The sequence below is a fragment of the Aythya marila genome, assembly GCF_965140915.1.
Source record: "Aythya marila genome assembly, contig: HAP1_HAP1_SCAFFOLD_100, whole genome shotgun sequence".
Lineage (NCBI taxonomy): Eukaryota > Metazoa > Chordata > Aves > Anseriformes > Anatidae > Aythya > Aythya marila.
In genome coordinates, this window is record NW_028136652.1 from 686 (window position 1) to 19,907 (window position 19,222).

At 58.8% G+C, this 19,222-nt stretch overlaps 1 protein-coding gene and 1 long non-coding RNA gene across 2 annotated transcripts; one reads left to right on the forward strand and one right to left on the reverse strand.

Annotated features, from left to right (window-relative positions):
• Positions 1 to 728: 728 nt before the first annotated feature.
• On the forward strand, positions 729 to 1,453 carry LOC309891648. The gene is made up of 3 exons (XR_014319536.1): positions 729 to 833; positions 941 to 1,058; positions 1,137 to 1,453. It is a non-coding gene; the product is annotated as an uncharacterized lncRNA (long non-coding RNA).
• A 3,277-nt stretch (positions 1,454 to 4,730) lies between these two features.
• On the reverse strand, positions 4,731 to 16,287 carry RBM42 (RNA binding motif protein 42; the record flags this gene model as incomplete). Its single annotated transcript, XM_082785993.1, is given in 8 exon segments — positions 4,731 to 4,888; positions 7,928 to 8,122; positions 11,819 to 11,939; positions 12,572 to 12,709; positions 12,712 to 12,746; positions 12,749 to 12,779; positions 16,132 to 16,188; positions 16,234 to 16,287. Coding segments are annotated over 8 exon segments (744 nt in total), but the record flags the coding sequence as incomplete, so codon positions are not given.
• Positions 16,288 to 19,222: the final 2,935 nt, after the last annotated feature.

Consider the following 19,222-nt stretch of genomic DNA (forward strand, 5'->3'; position numbering starts at 1 on the left):
GGGTGGAATCTGTGGGGTGGGGGGGCACCTATGGGTGCTGGGAGGGATTTATGGGGTCGGGGGGGAGCTGGGGGGCACCCATGGGTGCTCAGGGGGGGATTTGTGGGGCCGGGGGGGCACCCATGGGTGCTGGGGGTTGGGGAGAGGCACCAGGGGGGGCACCCATGGCTGCTGGGGGGTTGGGGAGGATTTTTGGGGTCGGGGGGGGTTGGAGGGGGATTTATGGGGTCGGGGGGGGCACCCATGGGTGCTGGGAGGGGGATTTTTGGGTTGGGGGGGGGCTGCAGGGGCACCCATAGGTGCTAGGGGGGGTTGGGGGGAGTTTTGGGGGATTGGGGGGGGGTTGGGGGGCACCCATGGGTGCTCGGGGGGGATTTATGGGGTCGGGGGGGGGGCACCCACGGGTGCTGGGGGGGATTTGGGGGGAGTTTAGGGCACCCATGGGTGCTGGGGGGGGATTTTTGGGGTGGGGTGGGGGTTGGGGGAATTTATGGGGTCATGGGGGGCACCCATGGGTGGGAGGGGGTTGGGGGGGGCACCCATGGCTGCTGGGAGGGGCTGGGGAGCACCCATGGGTGCTCAGGGGGGGGTTATGGGGGGAGTTTGGGGCCACCCATGGGTGCTGGGGGGGATTTGTGGGGTCAGGGGGGGCTTTTAGGGCTTGGGGGGCACCCATGGGTGCTGGGGGGGGGGGGGGCAGCACCCATGGGTGCCCCCTCCCCTCCCCTCCCCCCCCCAGCCCCCCCGGGAGCTGCTGCTGCGGGCGCTGCGCCTGCGCCGGGACCTGGCCCACGAGGGGGCGGGGCTTCCGCAGGCCCCGCCCATCCCGCCAGGTGAGTGGGCGGGGCTTCCCTCAGTGGCCACGCCCCCCCTTTGGTAACTCCGCCCCCTTTGGTAACTCCGCCCCCTTTGGTAACTCCACCCCCCTCCCTGTCCACAGTGGCCCCGCCCCCCGAGGAGGGATTGGCCGAGCTCCTGCCCCGCCTCCGCGCCCTGGCCAATCAGAGCCGGCGCCGCATCGAGGCCTGGCCCCGCCTCCAGGCGCTCGTCAGCCAATGGTGAGTAGGGGGCGTGGCCGCGAGGCCCGTATAAGGAGAGGCCTCGAGGCCCCGCCCCTCACGGTGACGTCACCGCAGGTGGGAGCAGCCGGCGCAGTGGGTCCAGGCCACGCCCCCCGGCTCCGCCCCCTTCTCCCATTGGCTGCAGCGCTGGGCCCGCGCCACCCGCGGCCACGCCCCCTCCGGGCCACGCCCCCTGCCCGCGGCCACGCCCGCTCCGGAGGGGCGGGGCCAGGAGGAGCCACAGCCCTGAGGCGGGCGCTGCCATTGGCTCCGCGTGGGGGCGGAGCCGAGTGGGCGGGGTCATGTAAATAAAGGGGGTCCTGCTGTAACGGGACGTAAATAAAGCGGGGCCTACAATAACAGTGTGTAAACAAAGGGGGTCCTACAATAACACAATGTAAACAAAGTAGGGCCTACAATAACAAACGGGGTAAACAAAGTAGGGCCTACAATAACGGAATGTAAACAAAGGGGGTCCTACGGTAATGAGATGTAAATAAAGTAGGTCCTACAATAACAAACACGGTAAATAAAGTAGGGCCTACAATAACACAATGTAAATAAAGGGAGTCCTAGAGTAATGGGACGTAAATAAAGCGGGTCCTACAATAACAAACATCATAAATAAAGTAGGGCCTACAATAACACAATGTAAACACAACGGGTCCTACAATAACAAATGTGGTAAATACAGTAGGGCCTACAATAAGAGTGTGTAAACAAAGCAGGGCCTACAATAACATCGTGTAAACAAAGGGGGTCCTACAATAACAAACACCGTAAATAAAGTAGGGCCTACAATAACACAACATAAACAAAGCAGGGTCTGCAATAACACAATGTAAATAAAGGAGGTCCTAGAGTAATGGGACGTAAATAAAGGGGGTCCTACAATAACACAACGTAAACACAGCGGGTCCTACAATAACAAACGTGGTAAATAAAGTAGGGCCTACAATAACAATGTAAACAAAGGGAGTTCTACAGTAATGGGATGTAAATAAAGCAGGTCCTACAATAACAAACATTGTAAATAACATAGGGCCTACAATAACAAACGTGGTAAATAAAGTAGGGCCTCCAATAACGGGATGTAAACAAAGGGAGTCCTACAGTAACATGATGTAAATAAAGGGGGTCCTAGAGTAATGGGATGGAAATAAAGCAGGTCCTACAATAACAAACATCATAAATAATGTAGGGCCTACAATTACAGAATGTAAACAAAGCAGGACCGACAATAATACTCTGTAAATAAAGCAGGGCCTACAATAACACCCTGTAAATAAAGGGGGTCCTACACCCTGTAAATAAAGGGGGTCCTACACTAATGGGATGTAAATACAGCGGGTCCTACAATAACCAACATCATAAATAACATAGGGCCTACAATAACACAATGTAAACAAAGTAGGTCATACAGTAACAACATGTAAACAAAGGGGGTCCTACAATAACACAATGTAAATAAAGGGGGTCCTAGAGTAATGGGATGTAAATAAAGCAGGTCCTACACTAACAAACATCATAAATAAAGTAGGGCCTACAATAACACAGTGTAAATAAAGGGGGTCCTACAGCAATTGGACGTAAATAAAGTGGGTCCTACGGTAACACAATGTAAACAGAGGGGGTCCTACAGTAATGGGATGTAAATAAAGCGGGTCCTAGAGTAATGGGATGGAAATAAAGCAGGTCCTACAATAACAAACATCGTAAATAATGCAGGGCCTACAATAACAGAACATAAATAAAGCAGGGTCTGCAATAACACAATGTAAATAAAGGAGGTCCTACTGTAACGGGACGTAAACAAAGGGGGTCCTACAATAACAGTGTGTAAATAAAGGGGGTCCTACAGTAATGGGATGTAAATAAAGCGGGTCCTACACTAACAAACATCATAAATAAAGTAGGGCCTACAATAACACAGTGTAAATAAAGGAGGTCCTACGGTAATGAGACGTAAACAAAGCAGGGCCTACAATAACATCGTGTAAACAAAGGGAGTCCTACAATAACACAGTGTAAATAAAGGAGGTCCTACAGTAATGGGACGTAAATAAAGCGGGTCCTACAATAACACAGCGTAAACAATGGGGGTCCTACAATAACAAACATCATAAATAAATTAGGGCCTACAGTAACACAATGTAAATAAAGGGGGTCCTACAGTAACGGGACGTAAATAAAGCAGGTCCTACAATAACAAACATCGTAAATAACGTAGGGCCTACAATAACAGGACGTAAATAAAGCAGGGCCTACAAGAACAAACACTGCCAGCAAAGCAGGGCCTACAGCAACACCCCCATAGTGGGAGACCCTACAATAACAACACCCCCCAGCGCTGTCGGTCCTACAATAACATCCTATAATACTGTAGGCCCTACAACAACAAACAACCCCCATCCCCAATAACGTAGGCCCTACAATAACACCCCATGATACTGTAGGCCCTACAATAACACCGCCATATTTGGAGGCCCTACAACAACACTCCCCAATCCTGTAGGCCCTACAACAACAATACCCCTGATACTGTAGGCCCTACAACAACAACAACACCCCACCCCCAATATCGTAGGCCCTACAATAACACCCCACAATAACGTAGGCCCTACAATAACTCCCCCATATCTGTAGGCCCTACAACAACACCCCCCGACCCTGCAGGCCCTACAACAACACCCCATAATACAGTAGGCCCTACAATAACACCCCACAATAACATAGACCCTACAATAACAACACCCCCCAATCCTGCAGGCCCTACAATAACACCCTCTACTGGTGTAGGCCCTACAATAACAACGCCCCCTGACCCCATAGACCCTACAACAACACCCCACAATATTGTAGGCCCTACAACAACAACACCCAGTCCTTAGGTCCCACAGCACCACCCCCAAATACTGTAGGCCCTACAAAAACACCCCCCGGGAATACTGCAGGCCCTACAACAACAACAACAACAACACCCCACCCCCAATAACGTAGGCCCTACAATAACACCCCTCAACCCCGTAGGCCCTACAACAACACCCCACAATATTGTAGGCCCTACAATAACTCCCCCATATCTGTAGGCCCTACAACAACACCCCCCGACCCCGTAGGCCCTACCACAACACCCCATCATACAGTAGGCCCTACAATAACACCCCACGATACTGTAGGCCCTACAATAACAACACCCCCCAATCCCACAGGCCCTACAACAACACCTCCTACTCGTGTAGGCCCTACAACAACAACACCCCGTAATCCTGTAGGCCCTACAACAACACCCCGGACCCTGTAGGCCCTACCACAACACCCCATAATACAGTAGGCCCTACAACAACACCCCACAATAACATAGGCCCTACAATAACAACACCCCCCAATCCCACAGGCCCTACAACACCACCCCCTCCTGGTGTAGGCCCTACAACAACACCCCCCCACAATATTGTAGGCCCTACCACAACACCCCCCGACCCCGTAGGCCCTACAACACCACCCCACAATACTGTAGACCCTACAATAACAACACCCCCCCCCCATCTCAGCAGGCTGCAGCCATCCAAAGTCCCAACAACCTTTATTGCGCCGCGCTCCCAGTCCCTCCCAGTCCCTCCCAGCCCCTCCCAATCCCTCCCAGTCCCTCCCAGACCCCTCCCAGTCCCCTCCCAGTGCCTCCCAGTGCCTCCCAGTGCCCCCCCCCGGGCGCTATCTGAGGCCCAGCTTCTTCTTCTCGCGCTGCTTCTTGCGCACCACGTCCAGGTTGCGGTCCTTCCACATGCTCTTGCGCAGCTTGATCGGCCGGCTGCCCACGTACTTGCCTGCGGGGGGGGTACTGGGAGGGACTGGGAGGCACTGGGAGGGGCTGGGAGGGGGTTGGGGGGGACTGGGAGGGGATTGGGGGGGGCTGGGGGGGGATTGGGGGGGGCTGGGAGGGACTGGGAGGGGATTGGGGGGGGTTGGGGGGAGCTGGGAGGGGATTGGGGGGGCACTGGGAGCGACTGGGAGGGACTGGGGGGGGATGGGGGGGTACTGAGAGGGACTGGGAGGGAACTGGGAGGCACTGGGAGGGACTGGGAGGGGATTGGGGGGGGTTTGGGGGGGACTGGGAGGGAACTGGGAGGGACTGGGGGGCACTGGGAGGGGTTTGGGGGGGACTGGGAGGGGATGGGGGGGTACTGGGAGGGACTGGGAGGGGACTGGGGGGGACTGGGAGGGGGTTGGGGGGAGCTGGGAGGGGACTGGGAGGGGATTGGGGGGGACTGGGGGGCACTGGGAGGGACTGGGGGCCCTGCTGTCCCCATGACCCCGATGTCCCCAACACCCCCAATGTCCCCAAATGTCCCCAAAAAGTCCCCCAAATGTCCCCAAATGTCTGCGAGTGACCCCAAAATGTCCCCAAAGGTCCCCAAAGTCCCCCCAAACGTCCCCAAATGTCCCTAAAGTCCCCCAAATGTCCCCAGATGTCCCCAAATGTCCTTGGTGTCCCCAGCATCTCCAAATATCCCCAGCACCCCAAACACCCCAAAATGTCCCCAACGTCCCAAACGTCCCCAACACCCCCAATGACCCCAAAACCCCCAAAATGTCCCCAAAATGTCCCCAAACATCCCCAAAATGTCCCTGATGTCCCCAAATGTCCCCAACTATCCCCAAATCTCCGTGGTGTCTCCAACGTCTCCAACACCCCAATGTCTCCAAACATCCCCAACACCCCAAACACCCCCAACGTCCCTGATGTCCCCAATGCCCCCAAACGTCCCCAAATGTCCCAAAAACACCCCAAATCGCCCCAAAACGCCCCCCCAGGTTACCGTTCATCTCGCGCATGGCGCACATGTAGTCGTTGGGGTCCTTGGGTGTCCCCAACACCCCAAACACCCCAAACACCCTGAATATCCCCAATGTCCCCAATGTCCCCAATGCCCCAAAATCTCCCCAATGTCCCCAAACACCCCAAATGTCCCCAACATCTCCAAATCTCTGTGGTGTCTCCAATGTCTCCAAATGTCCCCAACACCCCAAACACCCCCAACGTCCCTGATGTCCCCAATGCCCCCAATGTCCCCAATGTCCCCAAAATGTCCCGAAATATCCCCAAACACCCCAAACACCCCAAACGTCCCCAAATGTCCCCAACATCTCCAAATCTCCTTGGTGTCTCCAACGTCTCCAAACGTCCCCAACACCCCAAACACCCCAAATGTCCTTGATGTCCCCAATGTCCCCAACATCCCAAAAGTCCCCAAATGTCCCCAAATGTCCCCAAAATGTCCCCAATGTCTCCAAATATCCCCAAATATCTCCAAATCTCCTTGGTGTCTCCAACGTCTCCAACACCCCAATGTCTCCAAATATCCCCAACACCCCAAATGTCCTTGATGTCCCCAATGTCCCCACCACTTCCAATATCCCCAAATGTCCCAAAAACACCCCAAATCACCCCAAACTGCCCCCCAGGTTACCGTTCATCTCGCACATGGCGCGCACGTAGTCATTGGGGTCCTTGGGTGTCCCCAGTGACCCCATATCCCCAAACACCCCAAATGTCCCAAATGTCCCCAATGTCCCCAACAACCCCAATATCCCCAATGTCCCCAAAATGTCCCCAAATGTCCCCAAAACGTCCCCAAATATCCCCAAATGTCCCCAAATCTCCCCAACTATCCCCAAATCTCCGTGGTGTCTCCAACGTCTCCAACACCCCAATGTCTCCAAATATCCCCAACACCCCAAACACCCCCAATGTCCCCAATGCCCCAAACACCCCAAATGTCCCAAAAACACCCCAAATCACCCCAAAACCGCCCCCCCAGGTTACCGTTCATCTCGCGCATGGCGCGCACGTAGTCGTTGGGGTCCTTGGGTGTCCCCAATGTCCCCATATCCCCAAACACCCCAAACACCCCAAACACCCTGAATATCCCCAATGTCCCCAACATCCCAAAAGTCCCCAAATGTCCCCAAACGTCCCCAAATCTCCGCAACTATTCCCAAATCTCCGTGGTGTCTCCAATGTCTCCAACACCCCAATGTCTCCAAACACCCCCAACACCCCAAGTGTCCCCATTGTCCCAAATTTCACTAATGTCCCCAAATGTCCCCAAATCACCCCAAATCACCCCAAAATGCCCCCCAGGTTACCGTTCATCTCGCGCATGGCGCGCACGTAGTCGTTGGGGTCCCAATGTCCCCATATCCCCAACACCCCAAACACCCCAAGTGTCCCAAATGTCTTTGATGTGCCCAATGTCCCCAATATCCTTAATGTCCCCAAATGTCCCCAAAATCTCCCCAACGTCCCCAAATGTCCCCAAATCTCCCCAACTATCCCCAAATCTCCGTGGTGTCTCCAACGTCTCCAACACCCCAATGTCTCCAAATATCCCCAACACCCCAAACACCCCCAACGTCCCTGATGTCCCTGATGTCCCCAATGTCCCCAAACGTCCCAAAATGTCCCAAAAACACCCCAAATCACCCCAAAACCACCCCCCCAGGTTACCGTTCATCTCGCGCATGGCGCGCACGTAGTCGTTGGGGTCCTTGGGTGTCCCCAGTGACCCCATATCCCCAAACACCCCAAATGTCCCAAATGTCCCCAATGTCCCCAACAACCCCAATATCCCCAATGTCCCCAAAATGTCCCCAAATGTCCCCAAAACGTCCCCAAATATCCCCAAATGTCCCCAAATCTCCCCAACATCTCCAAATCTCCTTGGTGTCTCCAACGTCTCCAACACCCCAATGTCTCCAAACATCCCCAACACCCCCAACACCCCCAATATCCCCAATGCCCCAAACACCCCAAATGTCCCAAAAACACCCCAAATCACCCCAAAACCGCCCCCCCAGGTTACCGTTCATCTCGCGCATGGCGCGCACGTAGTCGTTGGGGTCCTTGAAGGACACGAAGCCGTAGCCCTTGGTCTTGCCGCTGCGCTTGTCGCGGATCACCTTGGCCTTGAGGAAGGACGGGTAGCGCCCGAACGCCCGCGCCAGGATCTCGTCGTTCACCTCGTTGCCCAGGTCCCCGCAGAAGATGCGGAAGTCGTCTGGGGCGGGGGGGGGCGTATGGGGACCCCGACCCTATAGGGGAACCCCCTGTGGCCCTATAGACCCCCCATCCTATAGCCAAACTCCCCCTGTGTCCGTATATGCCCCTGACCCTATAGCCATAGCGCCCCTATGGCCCTATATCCCCTAAATCCTATATCCCAGTGACCCCACAGACCCCGATCCTATAGGGGAACCCCCCCTGTGTCCCTATAGACCCTACACCCTAAAGCCAAACCATCCCTGTGTCCATATATCCACCTGACCCTATAACCATAGCCCCTCTGTAACCCTATATCTCTTAAATCCTATATCCCAATGTCCTCACAGACCCCGATCCTATAGGGGAAGCCCCCCTGTGGCCCTATAGATCCTAAGCCCTATAGCCAAACCATCCCTGTGTCCCTATATCCACCTGACCCTATATTCCCCCTATGCCCCTATATCCCCTAAACCCTATATCCCTGTGACCCCACAGACCCCGACCCTATAAGCACAGCCCCCCTGTGGCCCTATATCCACCAAACCCTATAGGGACAGCCCCCCTGTGGCCCTACAGCCCCTAAATCCTATATCCCAGTGCCCCTATAGGACGGGTAGCGCCCGAACGCCCGCGCCAGGATCTCGTCGTTCACCTCGTTGCCCAGGTCCCCGCAGAAGATGCGGAAGTCGTCTGGGGCGGGGGGGGGCATATGGGGACCCCGACCCTATAGGGGAACCCCCCTGTGGCCCTATAGACCCTAAGCCCTATAGCCAAACTCCCCCTGTGTCCGTATATGCCCCTGACCCTATAGCCATAGCGCCCCCATGGCCCTATATCTCCTAAATCCTATATCCCAGTGACCCCACAGACCCCGATCCTATAGGGGAAGCCCCCCCCTGGCCCTATAGATCCTAAACCCTATAGCCAAACTCCCCCCGTGTCCCTATATCCATCTGACCCTATAGCCATAGCGCCCCCATGGCCCTATATCCCCTAAATCCTATATCCCTGTGACCCCACAGACCCCAATCCTATAAGCACAGCCCCCCTGTGTCCCTATATCCACCCCACCCTATAGGGGAAGCCCCCCTGTGGCCCTATAGACCCCCCATCCCATAGGCATAGTGCCCCTGTGGCCCTATATCCACCTGACCCTATAGCCAAACCATCCCTATGGCCCTATATCCCCTAAATCCTATATCCCAGTGACCCCACAGACCCCGATCCTATAGGGGAACCCCCCCTGTGTCCCTATAGAGCCTAAACCCTATAGCCAAACCATCCCTGTGTCCCTATATCCACCTGACCCTATATTCCCCCTATGCCCCTATATCCCCTAAACCCTATATCCCTGTGACCCCACAGACCCTGATCCTATAAGCACAGCCTCCCCGTGTCCCTATATCCACCAAACCCTATAGGGACAGCCCCCCTGTGGCCTTACAGCCCCTAAATCCTATATCCCAGTGCCCCTATAGGACGGGTAGCGCCCGAACGCCCGCGCCAGGATCTCGTCGTTCACCTCGTTGCCCAGGTCCCCGCAGAAGATGCGGAAGTCGTCTGGGGCGGGGGGGGGACGTATGGGGACCCCGACCCTATAGGGGATCCCCCCTGTGGCCCTATAGAGCCTAAACCCTATAGCCAAACTCCCCCTGTGTCCGTATATGCCCCTGACCCTATAGCCATAGCGCCCCTATGGCCCTATATCCCCTAAATCCTATATCCCAGTGACCCCACAGACCCTGATCCTATAGGGGAACCCCCCCTGTGTCCCTATAGACCCTAAACCCTATAGCCAAACCATCCCTGTATCCATATATCCACCTGACCCTATATCCCCCCTGTGTCCCTATATCCCCTAAATCCTATATCCCAGTGACCCCACAGACCCCGACCCTATAAGCACAGCCCCCCTGTGGCCCTATATCCACCCCACCCTATAGCCATAGCACCCCTATGGCCCTATAGCCCCTAAACCCTATATCCCAGTGACCCCACAGACCCTCCCCCTGAGGCCCCACCCCCTTAGGCCACGCCCCATTAAGCCCCACCCACTCCATCTGGCTGCAGTCCTTCCAGCTCCCACCCCCATGACCCCACCCCCTCTGAAGCTCCTCCCCCAGAGACCCCGCCCCTTTAGCCCCTCCCCCTTTAAACCCCGCCCCCTGAGGCCCCTCCCCCTTAGGCCACGCCCCCTTAAGCCCCACCCACCCCAGCATCCCACTCCAGCCGGCCCGAGTCCTCCCATCTGCCCCTATCACCCCGCCCCCTCTGAAGCTCCTCCCCTCGAGACCCCTCCCCCTTTAGCCCCGCCCCTTAACACCCCGCCCCCTGAGGCCCCCTCTAGCTCCGCCCCCTTAAAGCCACGCCCCTTTAGGCCACGCCCCCTACCGGCATCCCACTCCAGCAGGCTGCGGTCCCCCCACCTAACACCTCCACCACCCCGCCCCCTCTGAAGCTCCTCCCCTCTAGACCCCGCCCACTTCAGCCCCGCCCCTTAAAGCCACACCCCCTGAGGCCCCTCCCCCTTAGGCCACGCCCCCTTAAGCCCCACCCACCCCAGCATCCCACTCCAGCCGGCCCGAGTCCTCCCATCTGCCCCTATCACCCCGCCCCCTCTGAAGCTCCTCCCCTCCAGACCCCGCCCACTTTAGCCCCGCCCCTTAAAGCCACACCCCGAGACCCCCCTCTAGCTCCGCCCCCTTGAAGCCACGCCCATTTAGGCCCCGCCCCCTACCAGCATCCCCCTCCAGCTGGTTGCAGTCCTCCCCGCTTCCGCCCCCCACCCCCCACCCCCTTTCAAGCTCCTCCCACTTGAGACCCCTCCCACTTTAGCTCCGCCCCCTAAGGCCCCTCCCCCTTAGGCCACGCCCCCTTAAGCCCCACCCACTCCAGCATCCCACTCCAGCAGGCTGCGGTCCCCCCACCTAACACCTGCACCACCCCGCCCCCCCTGAAGCTCCTCCCCTCTAGACCCCGGCCACTTCAGCCCCGCCCCTTAAAGCCACACCCCCTGAGGCCCCTCCCCCTTAGGCCACGCCCCCTTAAGCCCCACCCACCCCAGCATCCCACTCCAGCCGGCCCGAGTCCTCCCATCTGCCCCTATCACCCCGCCCCCTCTGAAGCTCCACCCCTACAGACCCCGCCCACTTCAGCGCCGCCCCTTAAAGCCACACCCCCTGAGGCCCCTCTCCCTCTAGCCCCGCCCCCTTAAAGCCCCGCCCGTTTAGGCCACACCCCCTGCCAGCATCCCACTCCAGCTGGCCACAATCCTCACAGCTCCCACCCCCGCCCCCTCTGAAGCTCCTCCCCTCGAGACCACGCCCCCTTTAGACCCGCCCCTTTAAACCCTGCCCCCGATGCCCCTCCCCCTTTAGCCCCGCCCCCGTAGGCCTCTCCCCCTTAAGCCCCACCCACTCCAGCCAGCCATCTCAGCTACCATCCACCGCCATGACCCCGCCCCCTCTGAAGCTCCTCCCCTCCAGACCCCGCCCACTTCAGCCCCGCCCCTTAAAGCCCCGTCCCCTGAGGCTCCTCCCCCTTAGGCCACGCCCCCTTAAGCCCCACCCACCCCAGCATCCCACTCCAGCCGGCCGGAGTCCTCCCATCTGCCTCTATCACCCCGCCCCCTCTGAAGCTCCACCCCTCCAGACCCCGCCCACTTTATCCCCGCCCCCCTGAGGCCCCGCCCCCCTTAAGCCCCGCCCCCTACCGGCATCCCACTCCAGCAGGCTGGGGTCCTCCCAGCTGCTGCCGGCGGCGGTGCGGATGCAGCGCTTCAGCCTCTCGGGCCGCCCCTTCTTCTTGTCCTCCGCCGCAGGCTCCGCCCCCACCTGGGCGGGGCCGGGACGCGTCACTCAGCGAGGACACGCCCCCCCCTTCCCCCCACAGCCCCGCCCCCCCCCCCCGCCCGCGGGCTCCGCCCACTTTAGCCCCGAGGCTCCTCCCCCGCAACCTTGGAGTCCCACTCCTGTAACCACACCCCCCCCTTTGGCCCCGCCCCCCTTTGGCCCCGCCCCCCTTAGCCTTTCCCACCGTTAGCTCCGCCCCCGTTTAGCCCCACCCCCTTTAACCCCGACCCGTTTAGCCCCTCCCCTTTAGCCCAACCCTCCCAAGCCCCGCCCCCTTTAGCCCCACCCCTTACCGCCCCCTTCCAAACCCCGCCCCCTTTAGCTCCACCCCGTTTAGCCCCGCCCCCTCTGCCCACTGCAACCCCACCCACCCCCGTTTAGCCCCGCCCCCTTTAGCCCCACCCCTTTAACCTCCCCTAATCCCCGCCCACACCAACCTCACCATTGAAGCCCCGCCCCCTTCCAACCCCCACCCCAACCACACCCCTTTAGCCACGCCCCCTCTACGCCCCGCCCCCCTCCCAAGCCCCACCCCTTGTAGCCCCGCCCACCCCAACCACCCCTCGTAGTCCCACCCCTTCCAAGCCCCGCCCCCTTTAGCCCCGCCCCCTCACCTCAGGCCCCAGGAAGGGCTCCTGGGGGCGTGGCCTCCGCGCGCGGGCGTGGCCAAGTCGGGGGGCCGCGGGGGCCGGGGGGCCGCGGGGGGGGTCGGGGGGGCCCGGGATTGGCTCAGGCAGCGCCGGGGGCGGGCCAAAGCGGCCGGGAGGCAGGGCCCAATCCGAGCCTCCTCGGGGGCGGGGCTCCGGGGGGCGGGGCCTCGTCCTGTTGGGGGAGAGGGGAGGGGGGCGGGGTCAGGAATTGGCCACGCCCCCTGAAATATGTGGGGGGGGGCTGATCCCGTCTATGGGGCACTGGGAGGGCACTGGGAGTAACTGGGAGCTACTGGGATCCCCCTACCCCCACTCTGACCCAATTTCCTCCAAAATTACCCCAAAATTTACACCCCCCCCACCCCAAAATATGCTGGGGGGCACTGAGGGGGGTCCCTGCTCCTGTCTATGGGGCACTGGGAGCTACTGGGAGCAACTGGGAGCTACTGGGAGCAACTGGGAGCTACTGGGAGTCCCTCATCACCCCTCTGACCCAATTTCCTCCAAATTCACCCCAAAAATTGTCCCACACTCACCCCAAATATAAGTGGGGGTGTCCCTGCTCCATCTATGGGGCATTGGGGGGGCACTGGGAGCTACTGGGAGCTACTGGGAGTGACTGGGACCCGTCTGTGACCCAATTTTCCCCAAATTTATCCCCAAAATTGTCCCCCCCCCAATCCCATAATACGGTGGGGGGGCACTGGGGGGGGGTCTTGACCCCATCTATGGGGCACTGGGAGCAACTGGGAGCTACTGGGAGCTACTGGGAGTGACTGGGACCCGTCTGTGACCCAAATTCCCCCAAATTTCCCCCAAAAAGTGGGCTCCACCCCCCAAACAAAATCGGGACCCCCCCAAATCAGCTCCACCCCCCCCCATAACCCCCCCATAACCCCCCTTAACCCCACCCCCAACCCCTTAAGCCCCGCCCCCAACCCCTTAAACCCCGCCCCAACCCCCCTAAGCCCCACCCCAACCCCTTAAACCCCACCCCCAAACCCCATAAACCCCGCCCCCAACCCCATAAACCCCACCCCCAACCCCCTAAGCCCCCCAACCCCCCTAAGCCCCACCCCCAACCCCCCTAAGCCCCACCCCAACCCCATAACCCCCGCCCCCAGCCCCTCAGGCCCCGCCCCCAACCCCCTAAGCCCCACCCCCAATCCCCTAAGCCCCTCCCCCCCAAGCCCCGCCCCCACCTGTCCCTTCTTGGGGGGGGGGCGCTGGGGAGGGGTCCCTGCTCCCATCTATGGGGCACTGGGAGCAACTGGGAGCTACTGGGAGGTACTGGGAGCAACTGGGAGTGACTGGGACCCCCTTACTCTCCCTCTGACCCGATTTCCTCCAAATTTACCCCAAAAATTTTCACCCCCCCCACCCCAAAATATAAGGGGGGGTGTCCCTGCTCCCATCTATGGGGCACTGGGAGCTACTGGGAGTACTGGGAGCTACTGGGAGCAACTGGGAGCTACTGGGAGCAACTGGGAGCTACTGGGACCTCCCCATCCCCCTCTTGACCCAATTTCCTCCAAATTTACCCCAAAAATTGTCAACCCCCCACCCCAAAATATGGTGGGGGGCACTGGGGGGGTGTCCCTGTTCCCGTCTATGGGGCACTGGGGGGGTACTGGGAGTAACTGGGAGCTACTGGGAGCTACTGGGAGTGACTGGGACCCGTCTGTGACCCAAATTCCCCCAAATTTCCCCCAAAACTGGGCCCCACCCCCCTTATAAATGGGGCCACCCCCCCCAAATCAGCTCCAACCCCCCATAACCCCACCCCCAACCCCTTAAACCCCGCCCCCAACCCCCATAAACCCCGCCCCCAACCCCTTAAACCCCGCCCCCAACCCCTTAAGCCCCGCCCCCAACCCCTTAAGCCCCACCCCCAGCCCCTAATTCCCACCCCCAACCCCTAAACCCCGCCCCCAACCCCTAAGCCCCACCCCCAACCCCCATAAACCCCGCCCCAACCCCTTAAGCCCCACCCCCAACCCCCATAAACCCCGCCCCCAACCCCATAAACCCCACCCCAACCCCATAAACCCCACCCCCAACCCCCATAAACCCCGCCCCCAACCCCATAAACCCCACCCCCAACCCCCATAAACCCCACCCCCAACCCCTTAAACCCCGCCCCCAACCCCTTAAACCCCGCCCCCAACCCCTAATCCCCACCCCCAACCCCTTAAACCCCGCCCCCAACCCCTTAAACCCCGCCCCCAACCCCTAATCCCCGCCCCCAACCCTTCTAAGCCCCACCCCAACCCCCCTTAGCCCCACCCCCAACCCCCATAAACCCCGCCCCCAACCCCTCAGGCCCCGTCCCCAACCCCTCAAGCCCCGCCCCCTCCCCCCTAAGCCCCGCCCCCACCTGTCCCTTCTTGGGGGGGGCGCTGGTGGGGGTCCCTGCTCCCATCTATGGGGCACTGGGGGGGGACTGGGAGCCACTGGGAGCTACTGGGAGTGACTGGGAGTCCCCCATCACCCCTCTGACCCAATTTCCTCCAAATTTACCCCCAAATTTATGCCCCCCCCCACCCCAATAATATAATGGGGGGGGGTGTCCCTGCTCCCATCTATGGGGCACTGGGAGCTACTGGGAGTACTGGGAGCTACTGGGAGCAACTGGGAGCTACTGGGACCTCCCCATCCCCCTCTTGACCCAATTTCCTCCAAATTTACCCCAAAAATTGTCAACCCCCCCACCCCAAAATATGGTGGGGGGCACTGGGGGGGTGTCCCTGTTCCCGTCTATGGGGCACTGGGGGGGTACTGGGAGTAACTGGGAGCTACTGGGAGCTACTGGGAGTGACTGGAACCTGTCTGTGACCCAATTTTCCCCAAATTTATCCCAAAAGTTGTCTCCCCCCCATCCCAAAATATGGTGGGGGGCACTGGGGGGGGGCCCTGCTCCCATCTATGGGGCACTGGGAGCAACTGGGAGCTACTGGGAGTACTGGGAGCTACTGGGATTCTCCCATCCACCTCCTCTGACCCAATTTCCTCCAAATTTCCCCCAAAAATTGGGCTCCTCCCCCCTTATAAATGGGGCCACCCCCCCCCAAATCAGCTCCAACCCCCCCATAACCCCCCCATAACCCCCCTTAGCCCCACCCCCAACCCCATAAACCCCACCCCCAACCCCATAAACCCCGCCCCCAACCCCTTAAGCCCCGCCCCCAACCCCCATAAACCCCGCCCCCAACCCCTCAAGCCCCGCCCCCGACCCCCTAAGCCCCACCCCCAACCCCCATAACCCCCACCCCCAACCCCATAAACCCCACCCCCAACCCCTTAAACCCCGCCCCCAACCCCTAATCCCCACCCCCAACCCCTTAAACCCCACCCCAACCCCTTAACCCCGCCCCCAACCCCTAATCCCCGCCCCCAACCCTTCTAAGCCCCACCCCAACCCCCCTTAGCCCCACCCCAACCCCTCTAAGCCCCACCCCCAACCCCTCAGGCCCCGCCCCCAACCCCTCAAGCCCCGCCCCCTCCCCCCTAAGCCCCGCCCCCACCTGTCCCTTCTTGGGGGGGGCGCTGTAGACGGTGGGGGCGGCCTGGATGACGCTGGGGGTGGGGGCGGGGCCGGGGCTCAGCTTGGGGGCCCCCAGCACCGGGCGGGGGGGGGGCACCAGGGGGGACAGGGGGGGCACCGGGACCCCCGGACCCACCTGGGGGGGGGGGAGAAAATAATTAATTAGGGGGGGGGAATTAATTAATTGGGGGGGGGGAAAAATTAATTGGGGGGGGAAATTAATTAATTGGGGGGGGTTATAAATAAAGGGGGGGGTTAAAATTAATATTGGGGGGAAAAAATTGATTGGGGGGGAGAAATTAATTAATTGGGGGGGGTAAAAATTAATATTGGGGGGGGAAATTAATTGGGGGGGTGAAAAATTAATTGGGGGGGGTTAAAAATAAAGGGGGGGTTAAAATTAAGGTGGGGGGGTGTGAATAATTAGGGGGGGTAAAAAATTAATTGGGGGGGGTTAAAAATAAAGGGGGGGTTAAAAAATTAATTGGGGGGGTAAACATTAATTGGGGGGGGTTAAAAATAAAGGGGGGGTTAAAATTAAGGTGGGGGGGGTAAAAAATTAATTGGGGGGGTTAAAAAATTAATTGGGGGGTAAAAATTAATTGGGGGGGTTAAAAGTTAATGGGAGGGGGAAATAATTAATGGGGGGGGTTAAAAATTAATTGGGGGGGGTGAAAAATTAATTAGGGGGGGTAAAAAATTAATTGGGGGGGTTAAAATTAATATTGGGGGGGATAAAAAATTAATGGGGGGGGTAAAAATTAATTGGGGGGGTTAAAAGTTAATGGGAGGTGGAAATAATTAATGGGGGGGTTAAAAATTAATTGGGGGGGTGAAAAATTAATTAGGGGGGTAAAAAATTAATTGGGGGGGTTGAAAATAAAGGGGGGGGTTAAAAAATTAATTGGGGGGGTTAAAAAATTAATTGGGGTGGTTGAAAGTTAATGGGAGGGGGAAATTAATTAGGGGGGGGAAATTAATATTGGGAGGGGTTAAAATTAATATTGGCGGGGTGAAAAATTAATTAGGGGGATAAAAAATTAATTGGGGGGGTTAAAAATTAATTGGGGGGGGAAATTAATTAGGGAGGGATATTGGGGGAAAAAAAATTAATTTGGGGGAAAAAATAATGGGGGGGATAAAAAATTAATGGGGGGGGAAAAATTAATTGGGGGGGGAAAATAATTAATGAGGGGGGTAAAATTAATGGGGGGGGTTAAAAAATAAGGGGGGGGGGTTAAAAGTTAATGGGGGGGTTAAGATCCCAAATAGCCCCCCCACGTTGACCCCACCCCATTAATTGACCCCAAATCCCCTCAATTTCCCCCCAAATCCCCCGCAAATCCCCCATAATCCCCCCCAACCCCAAAACCCTCCAAATTTCCCCCAAATCCCCCCCAAGACCCCCCAGCCCCAAAACCCCCCAAATTTCCCCCAAAACCCCCCCCAACCCCCAAATCCCCCCCCAACCCCAAAACCCCCCCAAATTTCCCCCAAAACCCCCCAAATCCCCCCAAGACCCCCCCACCCCCAAACCCCCCAAATTTCCCCCCAAACCCCCCCAACCCCAAAATCCCCCAATTTCCCCCAAAACCCCCCCAAATCCCCCCCAAGCCCCCCCAGCCCCAAAATCCCCCGAATTTCCCCCAAACCCCCCAAATTTCTCCAAAACCCCCCAAATTTCCCCCAAAACGCCCCCAACCCTCCCCAAATTCTCCCCCAACCCCCCCACCCCCAAAATCCCCCAAATTCCCCCCAAATCCCCCAACTCCTCCCCCAACCCCCCCACCCCCAAAATCCCCAGAATTTCCCCCAAAACCCCCCCAAATCCCCCCCCCAAGACCCCCCCCAGCCCCAAAATCCCCCGAATTTCCCCCAAACCCCCCCAACCCCCCAAATCCTCCCCCAACCCCCCCCCACCCCCAAAACCCCCCGAATTTCCCCCAAACCCCCCAAATTTCTCCAAAACCCCCCGAATTTTCCCCAAAATCCCCCATAAAGCCCCCAACCCCTCCCAGCAGCCCCAAAATCCCCTGAATTTCCCCCAAAACCCCCGATTTTCCCCCAAATCCTCCCCCAACCCCCCCAAGCCCCCCCACCCCCAAAACCCCCCGAATTTCCCCTAAACCCCCCAAATTTCTCCAAAACCCCCCGAATTTCCCCAAACCCCCAAATTTCTCCAAAACCCCCCGAATTTCCCCCAACCCCCCCCAACTCCCCCCAAATCCTCCCCCAACCCCCCCCTTAACCCCCCCAGCCCCAAAACCCCCCAAATTTCCCCCCAAACCCCCCCCAACCCCAAAATCCCCCCCAATTCCCCCCCAAAACCCCCCAAATCCCCCAAATTTCTCCCAAAACCCCCCAAAATCCCCCCCAAGACCCCCCAGCCCCAAAATCCCCCAAATTTCCCCCAAAACCCCCCCAACCCCAAAATCCCCCCCCAAAACCCCCCAAATCCCCCGAATTTCCCCCAAAACCCCCCCAACCCCCCCCAAATCCTCCCCCAACCCCCCCAGCCCCAAAATCCCCCGAATTTCCCCCAAACCCCCCAAATTTCTCCAAAACCCCCCAAATTTCCCCCAACCCCCCCCAACCCCCAAATCCCCCCCCCAATTCCCCCCAAAACCCCCCAAATCCCCCGAATTTCCCCCAAAACCCCCCCAAATCCCCCCCAAGCCTCCCCCCAAGCCCCCCCAGCCCCAAAATCCCCCAAATTCCCCCCAAAACCCCCCCAACCCCAAAATCCCCCCCCAATTTCCCCCAAAACCCCCCAAATCCCCCCCGAGCCCCCCCAGCCCCCAAAATCCCCCGAATTTCCCCCAAACCCCCCCCAACCCCAAAATCCCCCCCCAATTCCCCCCAAAACCCCCCAAATCCCCCAAATTTCCCCCAAACCCCCCCAACCCCCAAATCCCCCCCAAATTCCCCCAAAACCCCCCAAATCCCCCAAATTTCCCCCAAAACCCCCCCAGCCCCCCCCTTAACCCCCCCAGCCCCAAAATCCCCCGAATTTCCCCCAAAACCCCCCCAAGACCCCCCAGCCCCAAAACCCCCCGAATTTCCCCCAAACC